Raw genomic sequence first — 14,904 nt, forward strand, 5'->3', positions numbered from 1 at the left:
TGACGTTTGGTGGAGATCCCATGTATTTCTGTGGAGATATGAGCAAACCGTGTTTCATGGCGAGAAGGCGTTTTTCCGTCTGTTGCCACGGTAACATGCTTTCTGCTATTAGAAAGATTTGAGGAGCGTTTGGTCCCCAACTTGTCAGGAAGCATCCCACCAAGTTTGGAGTCAATCGCACGAATCCCCTCAGACTAGTTCGTTCAAATACGATGTGTGTAAAGTGCAAAAAATGGCAAAAAAATGGCCGCACACGCCAAGATGGCGGGCACCCCGTTGCCATGGCGACAGGTTTTACATTGAGTTTTTTGGTCAACACGGGGTGGTACACATGTGTGCCGAGTTTCGTCTTCCTACGTTGAAGTAGACTTCCTGGGCCCCATTCATGTGGTGATTTTTGGTGACTCTAGGTGGCGCTGTTGAGCCAATTTTGCATTGAATAGTATGCGGACCTTATAATATCCGATTTTCGCCGGGCTTGACGTGTGTGCCAAGTTTCACAACTTTTCATGGGTGTTTAGGGGGTCAAATTTGGCGTCGAAATGCTTAGGAGGAGGAGGAGAAGGAGAATAATAAACATAGCAGAAACAATAGGGCCTTGCCATACTTTGTATGGCTCGGACCCTAATTAAAGCCGCAAGCGGCATCCATCGGGTCCGAGCGGCCTGGACCCCGCCACCCGATGTCGCCATGACAACAGGTGGTGTAATGCGTTAGGGACCCAACAAGTATGAATCCTGTCAAGTTTGGTGCAGTTCCCATTTATTCCTGTGGAGATATGAGCAAACCGTGTTTCATGGCGAGAAGGCTTTTTCCGTCGGTTGCCACGGTTACACGTTTTCTCCTATTAGAAAGATTTGAGGAGCATTTGGTCCCCAACTTGTCAGGAAGGTTCCCACCAAGTTTGGAGTCAGTCGCACGAATCCACTCAGACTAGTTCGTTCAAATGACAGTGAAATCCAAGATGGCGGGCAGTCCGTTGCCATGGCAACAGGTGTTCTATTGACATCAATGCTGGACTTGGGGTGTCACAAGTATGAATCCTGTCAAGTTTGGTGCAGATCCCACGTATTCCTATGGAGATATAAGCAAACCGTGTTTCATGGCGAGGGCATTCTTCCGTCGGTTGCCACGGTTACACGCTTCTTCCTATTAGAAAGATTTGAGGAGCGTTTGATCCCCAACTTGTAAGGAAGCTTCCCACCAAGTTTGGAGTCAATCGCACGAATCCCCTCAGACTAGTTCGTTCAAATAGCAGTGAAATCCAAGATGGCGGGCACCCCGTTGCCATAGCAACAGGTGTGCAATTGACATCAATGCTGGACTTGGGTTGTCACAAGTATGAATCCTGTCAAGTTTGGTGCAGATCCCACGTATTCTTATGGAGATATAAGCAAACCGTGTTTCATGGCGAGAAGGCTTTTTCCGTCGGTTGCCACGGTTACACACTTTGTCCTATTAGAAAGATTTGAATAGCGTTTGGTCCCCAACTTGTCATGAACGTTCCCACCAAGTTTGGAGTCGGTCGCCCGAATCCCCTCAGACTAGTTTGTTCAAATGGCAGTGAAATCCAAGATGGCGGGTACACCGTTGCCATGGCAACAGGTGTTCGATTGACTTCTTTGCTGCACTTGGGGTGGGACACGTATGAATGCTGTGAAGTTTGGTGAAGATCCCGTGTATTTCTATGGAGATATGAGCCAACCGTGTTTCATGGCGAGAAGGCTTTTTCCGTCGGTTGCCACGGTTACACGTTTTCTCCTATTAGAAAGATTTGAGGAGCATTTGGTCCCCAACTTGTCAGGAAGGTTCCCACCAAGTTTGGAGTCAGTCGCACGAATCCACTCAGACTAGTTCGTTCAAATGACAGTGAAATCCAAGATGGCGGGCAGTCCGTTGCCATGGCAACAGGTGTTCTATTGACATCAATGCTGGACTTGGGGTGTCACAAGTATGAATCCTGTCAAGTTTGGTGCAGATCCCACGTATTCCTATGGAGATATAAGCAAACCGTGTTTCATGGCGAGGGCATTCTTCCGTCGGTTGCCACGGTTACACGCTTCTTCCTATTAGAAAGATTTGAGGAGCGTTTGATCCCCAACTTGTAAGGACGCTTCCCACCAAGTTTGGAGTCAATCGCACGAATCCCCTCAGACTAGTTCGTTCAAATAGCAGTGAAATCCAAGATGGCGGGCACCCCGTTGCCATAGCAACAGGTGTTCAATTGACATCAATGCTGGACTTGGGTTGTCACAAGTATGAATCCTGTCAAGTTTGGTGCAGATCCCACGTATTCTTATGGAGATATAAGCAAACCGTGTTTCATGGCGAGAAGGCTTTTTCCGTCGGTTGCCACGGTTACACACTTTCTCCTATTAGAAAGATTTGAATAGCGTTTGGTCCCCAACTTGTCATGAACGTTCCCACCAAGTTTGGAGTCGGTCGCCCGAATCCCCTCAGACTAGTTTGTTCAAATGGCAGTGAAATCCAAGATGGCGGGTACACCGTTGCCATGGCAACAGGTGTTCGATTGACTTCTTTGCTGCACTTGGGGTGGGACACGTATGAATGCTGTGAAGTTTGGTGAAGATCCCGTGTATTTCTATGGAGATATGAGCCAACCGTGTTTCATGGCGAGGAGGCTTTTTCGGTCTGTTGCCACGGTTACAGGCTTTTTCCTATTAGAAAGATTTGAATAGCATTTGTTCCCCAACTTGTCAGGAAGGTTCCCACCAAGTCTGGAGTCAGTCGCACGAATCTCCTCAGAGTAGTTCGTTCAAATGGCAGTGAAATCCAAGATGGCGGGCAGTGCGTTGCCATGGCAACAGGTGTTCTATTGACATCAATGCTGGACTTGGGGTGTCACAAGTATGAATCCTGTCAAGTTTGGTGCAGATCCCACGTATTCCTATGGAGATATAAGCAACCGTGTTTCATGGCGAGGGCATTTTTCCGTCGGTTGCCACGGTTACACGCTTTTTCCTATTAGAAAGATTTGAGGAGCGTTTGGTCCCCAACTTGTCAGGAAGCTTCCCACCAAGTTTGAAGTGAGTCGCACGAATCCCCTCAGACTAGTTCGTTAAAATGGCAGTGAAATCCAAGATGGCGGCCACCCCGTTGCCATGGCAACAGGTGTTCTATTGACTTCTTTGCTGGACTTGGGGTGTCACAAGTATGAATCCTATCAAGTTTGGTGCAGATCCCCCCTTAGGACTTTACGGTCGGCACCGCGTACGCGAGCCTATACCTGACAATGGGGCGATTTTGCCGTTTTTGGGCCATTTTCGGGCGCACTTTCCCGAGCCCCCCGCGGTCGCAGAGCGGCGTGCCTGGCATCCACGCGTACGTCCGGGTCTCCTCTACGCTACGGGAGGTCAGGGCACGCGTACCCCCAGGCGGTGACCCCGAAATAAATCGTCAAAGTGGGGGACGCAAACGCAGTTGCGCGCCTCGTCCGCCAGAGGGCAGGCTTCCGGACCGCCATGCATCCCGGAAAGTGGGTTTCCCCTGGACAGGGGGGGCTGAAATTCACAGGACTCGCTCTTGGGACGCCCACGAACCGGGCCGGCGAGTTTCGTGTCCGTGGGAACACGCGGGGCTCGGAAGCGGACCCTCAAAGTTCGAGTACTCCACCCTATAACGGAACATGGGCCGAGTGTTCCGAGCCGCGGACGGCGGCCTCTGGCGGGGCCGTTTCGGAACCGATCGGGCCGAAACTCGCAGGACACGTGCGGGGGATCTCGCCGGACCTGCCCTGTGATTTTCAGCTCCCTAGAGCAAGGCGTTCGCCAGTAATGGTCCGAAAACCTCTCGGCGGCCATCTTGAAAAGTTCGGCCGTTCCGAGACATTGACGGAAGGAAAGGGGCTATGGCGAGCTCATTTCTGGACAGATTGGTCTGAAATCAGTGTGGCCGTGTGACTGGACCTCCTGGACCCCGTGTGTGGAGTTTCAGCTTTCTACGTGACCGCAGGACTACGCTAGGTCCGTGTACACGAAGTGGACCTAAGGCTGCCATTGTAAAGTCTCAGCCGTGGACACCAGTTTCTGTTGGACATAACGGTGGACATATGTGAACGGATCGATCTGAAATTAAAGTCACACAAGCACGGGGGGATGCTGAACACATATCTGGAGTTTCATCCATTTCTGTCCGGGAGAAATTTATTTATTTGCTCCAACGTGACGGCCGCCATCTTGCGTCAAAGTCATCTCCAAAGTGCATTTAGCGATCTTTTTCTACAGGTCTGATCCTCACCAAACTTCACACACCTGTTGGGAATGGTTCAAGGACCCCAAATATTAATTCCCATCCATTTCGGATCATGTTTGGGGAAGTTATGACCTCTTGTACACGGGTGGGACTTTACATTTAAACGTCAGGTCGAGTTGGTGGACAGCGGCTATAACTCGGTCATTTCTGGACAGATCGGCATGAAATCAGTGTGGCCGTGTGAGTGGACCTCCAGGAGTCTGAATCTGGAGTTTCAGCTTTCTACGTGCACGTACGGCCGAGTTATAATCGTGTCCTTGAACTCGACCTGAGTTTGAATGGCAAGTATCAGACGTGTACACCTGTTTCAAAGTGTCATAACTGGACTGTACTTTGTCCGATTTGTTTCAAACTTGGAGCACTTGTTTGGCCTTCAACGAGGACCTTAAATATTAATTCCCATCCATTTCGGAGCATATTTGGGGAAGTTATGACCTCTTGTACACGGGTGAGACTTTGCGTTAAAACGTCAGGTGGAGTTGGTGGACAGCGGCTATAACTCGGTCATTTCTGGACAGATCGAGCTGAAATCGGTGTGACAGACTCTTTGTATGTTGGGGAAGGCCTGTCATTTTTTTCATAATTTTCTGACCGGCGGTTTTGCCGTTACAAGCCCGACTTGGTCGACCGGGGACCAGCGGAGGAGGCTGGCCGGCATCAGAGCACTGTGCAGCGGCTAGAAGGCTGTGGAACGCTCGGGACCGCGTCCGGAGGCCACAGCGCAGGCATTTCCGAACGGATCGAGCTGAAATCGGTGTGACACACTCTTTGGATGTTGGGGAACATGTGTGAAAGTTTTCAGAATTTTCTGACTGGCGGTTTTTCCGTTATTAGCCCGACTTGGTCGACCGGGGACCAGCGGAAGACGCTGGCCGGCATCTGAACGCTCTGCAGCGGCTAGAAGGCTGAGGAACGCTCGGGCCCGCTTCAGAGACCACAGCGCAGGCATTTCTGCACGGATCGAGCTGAAATCGGTGTGACAGACTCTTTGGATGTTGGGGAAGGCCTGTCATTTTTGTCATAATTTTCTGACCGGCGGTTTTGCCGTTACAAGCCCGACTTGGTCGACCGGGGACCAGCGGAGGAGGCTGGCCGGCATGAGAGCACTGTGCAGCGGCTAGAAGGCTGAGGAACGCTCGGGCCCGCTTCAGAGACCACAGCGCAGGCATTTCTGCACGGATCGAGCTGAAATCGGTGTGACAGACTCTTTGGATGTTGGGGAAGGCCTGTCATTTTTGTCATAATTTTCTGACCGGCGGTTTTGCCGTTACAAGCCCGACTTGGTCGACCGGGGACCAGCGGAGGAGGCTGGCCGGCATGAGAGCACTGTGCAGCGGCTAGAAGGCTGAGGAACGCTCGGGCCCGCTTCAGAGACCACAGCGCAGGCATTTCTGCACGGATCGAGCTGAAATCGGTGTGACAGACTCTTTGGATGTTGGGGAAGGCCTGTCATTTTTGTCATAATTTTCTGACCGGCGGTTTTGCCGTTACAAGCCCGACTTGGTCGACCGGGGACCAGCGGAGGAGGCTGGCCGGCATCAGAGCACTGTGCAGCGGGTAGAAGGCTGAGGAATGCTCGGGCCCGCTTCAGAGACCACAGCGCAGGCATTTCTGCACGGATCGAGCTGATATTGATATCACACACTCAGGGGTCTCAACTGAGTCAGCCTATCAAGTTTCAGCCTCCTGGGACCATGTTTGACCGAGTTACAGCCCGTGTCCTCCACGTGGAACTGTAAGCCAATGTGCAATTCCAGGTGGAGGACACGGGCTGTAACTCGGTCAAACATGGTCCCAGGAGGCTGAAACTCGCTGGGGGGGCTCATGTACGTCCCCTGAGTGTGTGATATCAGTTTCAGCCCGATATCTTCATAAATGACCGAGTTACAGCCCGTGTCCTCCACCTGGAACTGTAAGCCAATGTGCAGTTCCAGGTGGAGGACACGGGCCAGAACCGGCTCATTTCTCCACGGATCGAGCTGAAATCAGTGTGACACAAGCACGGGGGGTTTGGGAACATAAATCTGGAGTTTCATCCATTTCTGTCCAGTATAAGTCCAGTTCTGAGCTCAAACGTGACGGACACCATGTTTAAATAAAGACAAGTTCCAAAGTACAGTTTGGCGATCTTTTTCTGCTTGTCTGATCGAGCCCCCGAGGCACACACTTGTTGGGAATGGTACAAGGACCCCGAATATTAATTTTCATCCATTTTGGTTCAGATTTGGGGAAGTTATGGCCTATTGAAGTCAATGTGTACTCTGCTAATACTTTAACATTGAGGTCCGGTTCCAGGTGGAGGACAGAGGCCAGAACTGGGTCATCTTTTAAGATATCGTGTTGAAACTGATATCATACAGTCAGGGGACGTACATGAGCCCCCCTAGTAAGTTTCAGCCCCCTGGGACAAAGTCTGACCGAGTTACAGCCCGTGTCCTCCACCTGGAACTGTAAGCCAATGTCCAATTCCAGGTGGAGGACAGGGGCTGTAACTTGGTCAAACATGGTCCCAGGAGGCTGAAACTCACTAGGTGGACTAAGGGGAGTCCCCTGAGTGTGTGATATCAGTTTCAGCCCGATATCTTAAAAGATGACCGAGTTACAGCCCGTGTCCTCCACCTGGAACTGTAAGCCAATGTGCAGTTCCAGGTGGAGGACACGGGCCAGAACCGGCTCATATCTCCACGGATCGAGCTGAAATCAGTGTCACACAAGCACGGGGGGTTTGGGAACATAAATCTGGAGTTTCATCCATTTCTGTCCAGGAGAAATTTATTTATTTGATCGAACGTGACGGCCTCCATCTTGCATTAAAGTCATCTCCAAAGTGCATTTAACGATCTTTTTCTGCTGGTCTGATCCTCACCAAACTTCACACACCTGTTGGTAATAGTTCAAGGACCCCAAATATTAATTTTCATCCATTTTGGTTCAGATTTGGGGAAGTTATGGCCTTGTGTACTCTGCTAATACTTTAACATTGAGGTCCGGTTCCAGGTGGAGGACAGAGGCCAGAACTGGGTCCAACGTGGTCCTGGTGGGCTGAAACTCGCGAGGTGGACTCAGGGGAGTCCACTGAGTGTGTGGTATGAGTTTCAGCCCGATATCTTAAAAGATGACCGAGTTACAGCCCGTGTCCACCACCTGGAACTGAACATTGGGTTCCAATTCCAGGTGGTGGACACGGGCTGTAACTCGGTCACACATGGTCCCAGGAGGCTGAAACTCGCTAGGTGGACTCAGGGGCGTCCACTGAGTGTGTGGTAAGAGTTTCAGCACGATATCTTCATAAATGACCGAGTTACAGCCCGTGTCCACCACCTGGAACTGAACATTGGGTTCCAATTCCAGGTGGTGGACACGGGCTATAACTCGGTCAAACATGGTCCCAGGAGGCTGAAACTCGCTGGGGGGGCTCATCTACGTGCCCTGAGTGTGTGGTATGAGTTTCAGCCCGATATCTTAAAAGATGACCGAGTTACAGCCCGTGTCCACCACCTGGAACTGGACATTGGGTTCCAATTCCAGGTGGTGGACACGGGCTGTAACTTGGTCACACATGGTCCCAGGAGGCTGAAACTCGCTGGGGCGGCTCATGTACGTCCCCTGAGTGTGTGATATCAGTTTCAGCCCGATATCTTCATACATGACCGAGTTACAGCCCGTGTCCTCCACCTGGAACTGTAAGCCAATGTGCAGTTCCAGGTGGAGGACACGGGCCAGAACCGGCTCATATCTTCACGGATCGAGCTGAAATCAGTGTCACACAAGCACGGGGGGTTTGGGAACATAAATCTGGAGTGTCATCCATTTCTGTCCAGGAGAAATTTATTTATTTGATCGAACGTGACGGCCTCCATCTTGCATCCAAGTCATCTCCAAAGTGCATTTAACGATCTTTTTCTGCTGGTCTGATCCTCACCAAACTTCACACACCTGTTGGGAATAGTTCAAGGACCCCGAATATTAATTTTCATCCATTTTGGTTCAGATTTGGTGAAGTTATGGCCTTTTGAAGTCAACGTGTACTCTGCTAATACTTTAACATTGAGGTCCGGTTCCAGGTGGAGGACAGAGGCCAGAACTGGGTCCAACGTGGTCCTGGTGGGCTGAAACTCTCTAGGTGGACTCAGGGGAGTCCACTGAGTGTGTGGTATGAGTTTCAGCCCGATGTCTTCATAGATGACCACTTTATAGCCTCTGTCCACGTACCGCAGCTGACCTCCTGTCTTTGATGTGAGGGATTTTAATGTTATTTATCCATAAACTTGTATTTTGCTTGTTTAAAATGCCTGCAAAGTTTAATCATTCTAATTTTGTATCATTTAATTCAATAAAATTATTTACCTCTTACTATTTAAAGTTTTAACCTCATTTTTCCTTGTGTTTAGTTATTGTCACTGGACCCCTCTTTCACCCCTTGTCCACATAAGACACAAATCAGGAAACATTTAACAAATTTATTTAAAACTAACAACCAAAGGAACATTTTCATGAAACACACACACCTAATAACAACCTAATAACCTAATAATCTAATTTAACAAATCTATGATATCTAATAACTACCTGCAAATGAACAAATCCAAAAATAAAGAAATAAATTAACTATTTACAAGTTTAATAAAAAAATGGTAGAAAAATAAAGAAACAAACAATAAATAATAAAGAACAACAATAAACAAAATAAACAATGAACTATTTACAAATTTACGTCTAAATCTTTTATTTGGACAAGTTTAGCCTTCTCTTGGCTATTGTTTTTTTCACTCGGCTTGACACCTCTTTCATTTGATTTATTTTGAAAGGGCTCAGCTGGACAGAACATCTGGTGCGGGCAGCCGCCCGGGTGAGCCTGGCATAGGGGGAGCCAACCCCTTTTTTCCCTCCCTTGCCCTGCTCCTTGTCTTCTCCTTCTTCCTCCTCCTCCTCCTCCTCCTCCTCCTCCTTCTCTTTCTCCTCTTCCTCCTCCTCCTCCTCCTCCTTCTCTTTCTCCTCTTCCTCCTCCTCCTCCTCCTCCTCCTCCTCCTCCTCTTCCTCCAGTTCCTCCTCTTCTTCCTCCCCCTCCTCCTCCTCACTCTCCTCTGCCTGCCTCTTTCTCTTTTTCAACGGCAGAGCTCCACCCGAAGTGCTGGGCATCTCCTCCAGGCTGCTGGCGAAGATGCCCCGGATAGCAGCAGCCTCAGCGACGTCCGGGTTTCTGGCGTAGTACTTGTCTGCCGTTCTGACATCGTGGCACATGTATTCGGCCACTTTCTTCCGGTCCGCCGGGTTGCTGGACTGCTTTGCCTGGAAGACAAGATGAACAGCAATTAAAGACAATTAATGAACATAAAAGCAGAGTTTTCATGTCTGTCTGAGCGGTAATTGAGCTTGAGTGGGAACTTACATATGTGGCGATAGCTGTACGAATCAGGGTGAAATTTATTTCACCGCTGAGACCCATCTCCCGCCAGGCCATCCGCAGGTACACGTTCAGATTTTTGGACGGCCCCCTGCCCTTCGTGTACAGCAGAAAGGAGTTCTTGTCCTCTTTTGTGGTGGCTTTTATGGCCATCCACCTTTGAAGCCACCCAAACTCCTCAGCCGTCAGGAACATCTGGGCCTCACCAAAGGCCCTTGCCGTTTTGTGCTCTTTGACCTGTTATTCCACACAGAGACAGAGAGGGGAAAAATGTGTGAGCCTGCAATCCGCTAACATGTCCACCTCACACCACTGGGCTGGAGTGTCAGAGTGCTTACATAAAGGAGGTAGCCATCTTCCCCGCCCGTGTTTTCTGCCTCCACGACCTCGGCGTCGGTGAGGTTAGCGTAAACCCCTGGCCGGTGGCCGTAGAGGCAGCTCCAGTAGGCTGTCAGGAAGCCGTAAAGGAGGAAGCGATCTCTCGTCGAATACTCCTCCTCCAGATCGTCTGATGAGGAGGGAGGGAGACAGACAGAGAGCACTCAGCATGAAACTGTATTGATAAATCATCTCTGTCAGTCATTTTAAATTAAGAGAAAGACAGACTGAGAAGAGGAACTTACCCAGCAGCTCTGGGATCCTCTGCCTTCCCCGTGTGAGGCATGCTTTCAGGTCCTCCCTAAGAGGAAGCTTCCCCACCTTCTGTCTCTTCACCGACATCTTGTGGACCACCAGTTCCCGCTGCAGGTTCTTAATACACATGCGGATCTCCCGTTGCAGCGAAAAGATCTGGACTTTTGTCAGGCGGCTGGTTCGGGGAGGGGTCTCGCTGACAAACTTAACAAAGTTTGCCACATTTTTCAGGTAGAATTCTGCGGTGGTCACCTTCATTTTGGCCCCCCTCACCAGGGAACGCACCCAGCTTTTGGATGAAAGAAGAAGAGAGAATAAATAGTGGGGACAGGAAGAGAGAGAGAGAACACGCTTTATTATATGTTTCCAGGGTGAATTTTCAACAAAAAAAATACAGCTGCATCTTCTTCTGTTTTTCCTGTGTACAGCTAAAGGGGTCAGAGATGAAAAAGCACCCTTACTCACCCTCGAATCCTCGCCATGTCGTCCAGGAACAGCCAGTCACAGAGCCTGGAGTGGCCGTGTGCCATATAGAAGATGAAAGTCTTGACACGGCTTACTTTGCTCTTAGCGTTCTCAAGAACTTTGCGCGTGGGGTTCAGTCCAGCATGGAAGTCCCGATAGGTATCCAGGTACTCTTCTGAAAAGGAGAAATAATTGATCTGATTAAAGTCTGCACACAAGTGAAAGCAGACCAAAGTTAGTGGTGCAAATAGAAAAAAAAAATCACACTTACCCATGGCGGGGGGGATAGGGATAAACCGCATCCGGTTCCCACGTCCCGAGCCCTCAGTCCAGGGTGCGTACCCTTTAATCGGCGTTGTCCCCGGATGCTTCTCTTTGCGGGACTTTTTACGGGGAACAGGAGCCTCCTGCTGCTGGGGCGGCTGCACCTTTTCCACCTGAAGACTCGGCTGCTCCTCCAGAGGGATCGGCTGCTCCTGCAGCAGGACTGGCTGCTCCTCCAGCGGGACTGGCTGCTCCTCCAGCGGGACTGGCTGCTCCTCCAGCGGGACTGGCTGCTCCTCCAGCGGGACTGGCTGCTCCTCCAGCGGGACTTGCTGCACCTCCAGCGGGACTGGCTGTCGTGCAGGCACCCTTTTGGACGGCCCGGCCTCCTCTTCGTCACACTGAGCGAGTCAAGTGGAAAAACATTCAGAAATTTCAGGGTGGGGGGAATAAAAAGAATAAATCAAACGGGCTGTCTGGGACCTTTTTGCCCCAGATCATTTCAGTGCCTGTGCACAGAAAAATGGAACTCACCATTGGCTCCAAGTGTGGTCTCCCACTGGACATGAAGCGGGCCTTGTAACGTCGCACCCGGCGCTGAAGAACCTGGACCTTTGCCCTGAGGTCGTTGATGTCATCCATCTGCTGCCGCTTTTCAAAACGCAGTGTTTCAATCTCGCGCTTCAAGATGTGGGTTCTCTGCACGCACTCAGGGTCTCCACACGTTGGCTCCGGTGACTGTTGAGGAGGGGACACATCGACAATGTGCTCCTGCATCTCTTCAATGAGGTCGAGAGACGACACCATCATCGGAGTGGGGTTGGAGGCCCTGAGCGCCCGAAGTAGCTGGATGGTCTGCGACATCTTGACCTCCTCAATCTTGGAGTGCAGCTGGTATGGTTCAAGCTCGAGGTGCGTCTCCTTCAGGTGTCGATCCAGCCTGGTCTGTTGGTAACCACAACCACTGACAGGGCACTTAGCGGTACGGTACCCTACCCTCCCAATGGCGTGGTTCACCAGTATTTTCTTTTCCTCCTTGTTGAAGACCAGGTGGGCAGTCTTCAGGTGTTTACTGACGTGAATGAAACGCCTCTCACACATCGGGCAGGTAAACATCTGAAAGGCACAGTTTAAAATAATTAATTTAGGTCAAACAAATACACACAAATACATGTTGATAATTGTTATAATGTAGTCATAATTATTTACTCGGTGTAATTACTACTGTACTACAACAAACATCCCCCTCCCCCTCCCTGCTGTCCCCACTCCCCTCGCTCCGTTTTCTCGGCAGAAACACGGCGAAAACACGGTGAAAACACGCTGAAAACACGCTGAAAACCCAGGGGACTTACATCCTCATAAAGCTTCAGTTATGAGCTCTTTATTAATGCAAAATTATGCACTTTGCACGCTGCAAAGCTGCAAAACTTAACTCCGCCTGTCATTCCCTTTAAACGGGGATTTAAATGTCTCCCCCCTAACCACTTTTCTCTGCGTTTCTTTAACAATAAAGTACAAGTCGCCATAAACTTACTTTTATCTCTTTTTCTCTTCTTCGAAGGTGTAACGACGGTCAGCTCCTCTCTCAACAATCAGCACCTCTCTGACCACATCACATACACACAGGAGCGAAGGGCCACTTCTCAACCAATCAGATTGCCAGGAGTCCAGCGCATGCTCAACAGCTGAATCTGCGCTGTATCCCAGCCAGGAGGGCTCCGTTTCGGGGCCATAGCGCAGGCATTTCTGAACGGATCGAGCTGAAATCAGTGTGACACAAGCACGGGGGGTTTAGGAACACAAATCTGGAGTTTCATCCATTTCTGTCCAGTATAAGTCCAGTTCTGAGCTCAAACGTGACGGACACCATGTTTAAATAAAGACAAGATCCAAAGTACAGTTTGGCGATCTTTTTCTGCTTGTCTGATCGAGCCCCCGAGGCACACACTTGTTGGGAATGGTACAAGGACCCCGAATATTAATTTTCATCCATTTTGGTTCAGATTTGGGGAAGTTATGGCCTTTTGAAGTTAACGTGTACTCTGCTAATACTTTAACATTGAGGTCCGGTTCCAGGTGGAGGACAGAGGCCAGAACTGGGTCCAACGTGGTCCTGGTGGGCTGAAACTCGCTAGGTGGACTCAGGGGAGTCCCCTGAGTGTGTGATATCAGTTTCAGCCCGATATCTTCATAAATGACCGAATTACAGCCCGTGTCCACCACCTGGAATTGGAACCCAATGTGCAATTCCAGGTGGTGGACACGGGCTATAACTCGGTCACACATGGTCCCAGAAGGCTGAAACTCGCTGGGGGGGCTCATCTACGTCCCCTGAGTGTGTGGTATGAGTTTCAGCACGATATCTTAAAAAATGACCGAGTTACAGCCCGTGTCCACCACCTGGAACTGGACATTGGGTTCCAATTCCAGGTGGTGGACACGGGCTGTAACTCGGTCACACATGGTCCCAGGAGGCTGAAACTCGCTAGGTGGACTCAGGGGAGTCCACTGAGTGTGTGGTATGAGTTTCAGCACGATATCTTCATAAATGACCGAGTTACAGCCCGTGTCCACCACCTGGAACTGGACATTGGGTTCCAATTCCAGGTGGTGGACACGGGCTATAACTCGGTCAAACATGGTCCCAGGAGGCTGAAACTCGCTGGGGGGGCTCATCTACGTGCCCTGAGTGTGTGGTATGAGTTTCAGCCCGATATCTTAAAAGATGACCGAGTTACAGCCCGTGTCCACCACCTGGAACTGGACATTGGGTTCCAATTCCAGGTGGTGGACACGGGCTGTAACTCGGTCACACATGGTCCCAGGAGGCTGAAACTTGCTGGGTCGACTCAGGAGAGTCCACTGAGTGTGTGGTATGAGTTTCAGCCCGATATCTTAAAAGATGACCGAGTTACAGCCCGTGTCCACCACCTGGAACTGAACATTGGGTTCCAATTCCAGGTGGTGGACACGGGCTGTAACTCGGTCACACATGGTCCCAGGAGGCTGAAACTTGCTGGGTCGACTCAGGAGAGTCCACTGAGTGTGTGGTATGAGTTTCAGCTCGATATCTTAAAAGATGACCGAGTTACAGCCCGTGTCCACCACCTGGAACTGGACATTGGGTTCCAATTCCAGGTGGTGGACACGGGCTATAACTCGGTCACACATGGTCCCAGGAGGCTGAAACTTGCTGGGTCGACTCAGGAGAGTCCACTGAGTGTGTGGTATGAGTTTCAGCCCGATATCTTAAAAGATGACCGAGTTACAGCCCGTGTCCACCACCTGGAACTGAACATTGGGTTCCAATTCCAGGTGGTGGACACGGGCTGTAACTCGGTCACACATGGTCCCAGGAGGCTGAAACTCGCTGGGTGGACTCAGGGGAGTCCCCTGAGCGTGTGGTATGAGTTTCAGCCCGATATCTTCATAAATGCCCCAGTTATAGCCCCTGTACTCGACCTGCACCTGAGTCCCAATGTCAACGTATTAGTCGTGGACGCAGATTTTCAAACTGGCCTAGCTCGGTCATTTTTAATGCTAGAGACCTGGGATTTCAATGAGGGGTTCCTGGGGGCCTTGGGAACACGTGGGTGGTGATGAAACAAAGTCAAAGTGTTTTAAAACTTGCAACACTTTGAGGTCAGTTTCCATTGGCGGCCATGTTGTTTACATGTGTGTGGAAGCCTGGCGTGTTGCGCACGCACGAGTTAGCTTCACCCTCCCAACGCACACTCGTAGGGCATGTCCTTAGGGTTTAGTGACCCGAGTTTGGGGTCTCCAGACCCTTCCCGGGCCCAGACATTTAGATGTGTGTTTCCTCCCATACTTTAACATGGAGGCCTGTTTTCTGCAGTGAGAAA

At 50.4% G+C, this 14,904-nt stretch overlaps 1 protein-coding gene across 1 annotated transcript; it reads right to left on the minus strand.

The window, feature by feature from the left end:
- Positions 1-4,026: 4,026 nt before the first annotated feature.
- Positions 4,027-12,139, minus strand: LOC121639285. Its single transcript, XM_041984445.1, has 8 exons — positions 11,573-12,139; positions 11,046-11,439; positions 10,775-10,949; positions 10,300-10,598; positions 10,015-10,184; positions 9,662-9,913; positions 9,351-9,561; positions 4,027-4,046 (listed from the first exon to the last, which is right to left on the minus strand). The coding sequence occupies exons 1-8, from the start codon at positions 12,137-12,139 to the stop codon at positions 4,027-4,029; spliced, it is 2,088 nt and encodes a 695-aa protein (XP_041840379.1).
- Between the last annotated feature and the right edge of the window lie 2,765 nt (positions 12,140-14,904).

Source organism: Melanotaenia boesemani, chromosome 5, assembly GCF_017639745.1.
Source record: "Melanotaenia boesemani isolate fMelBoe1 chromosome 5, fMelBoe1.pri, whole genome shotgun sequence".
In the NCBI taxonomy this organism is placed as follows: Eukaryota; Metazoa; Chordata; class Actinopteri; order Atheriniformes; family Melanotaeniidae; genus Melanotaenia; species Melanotaenia boesemani.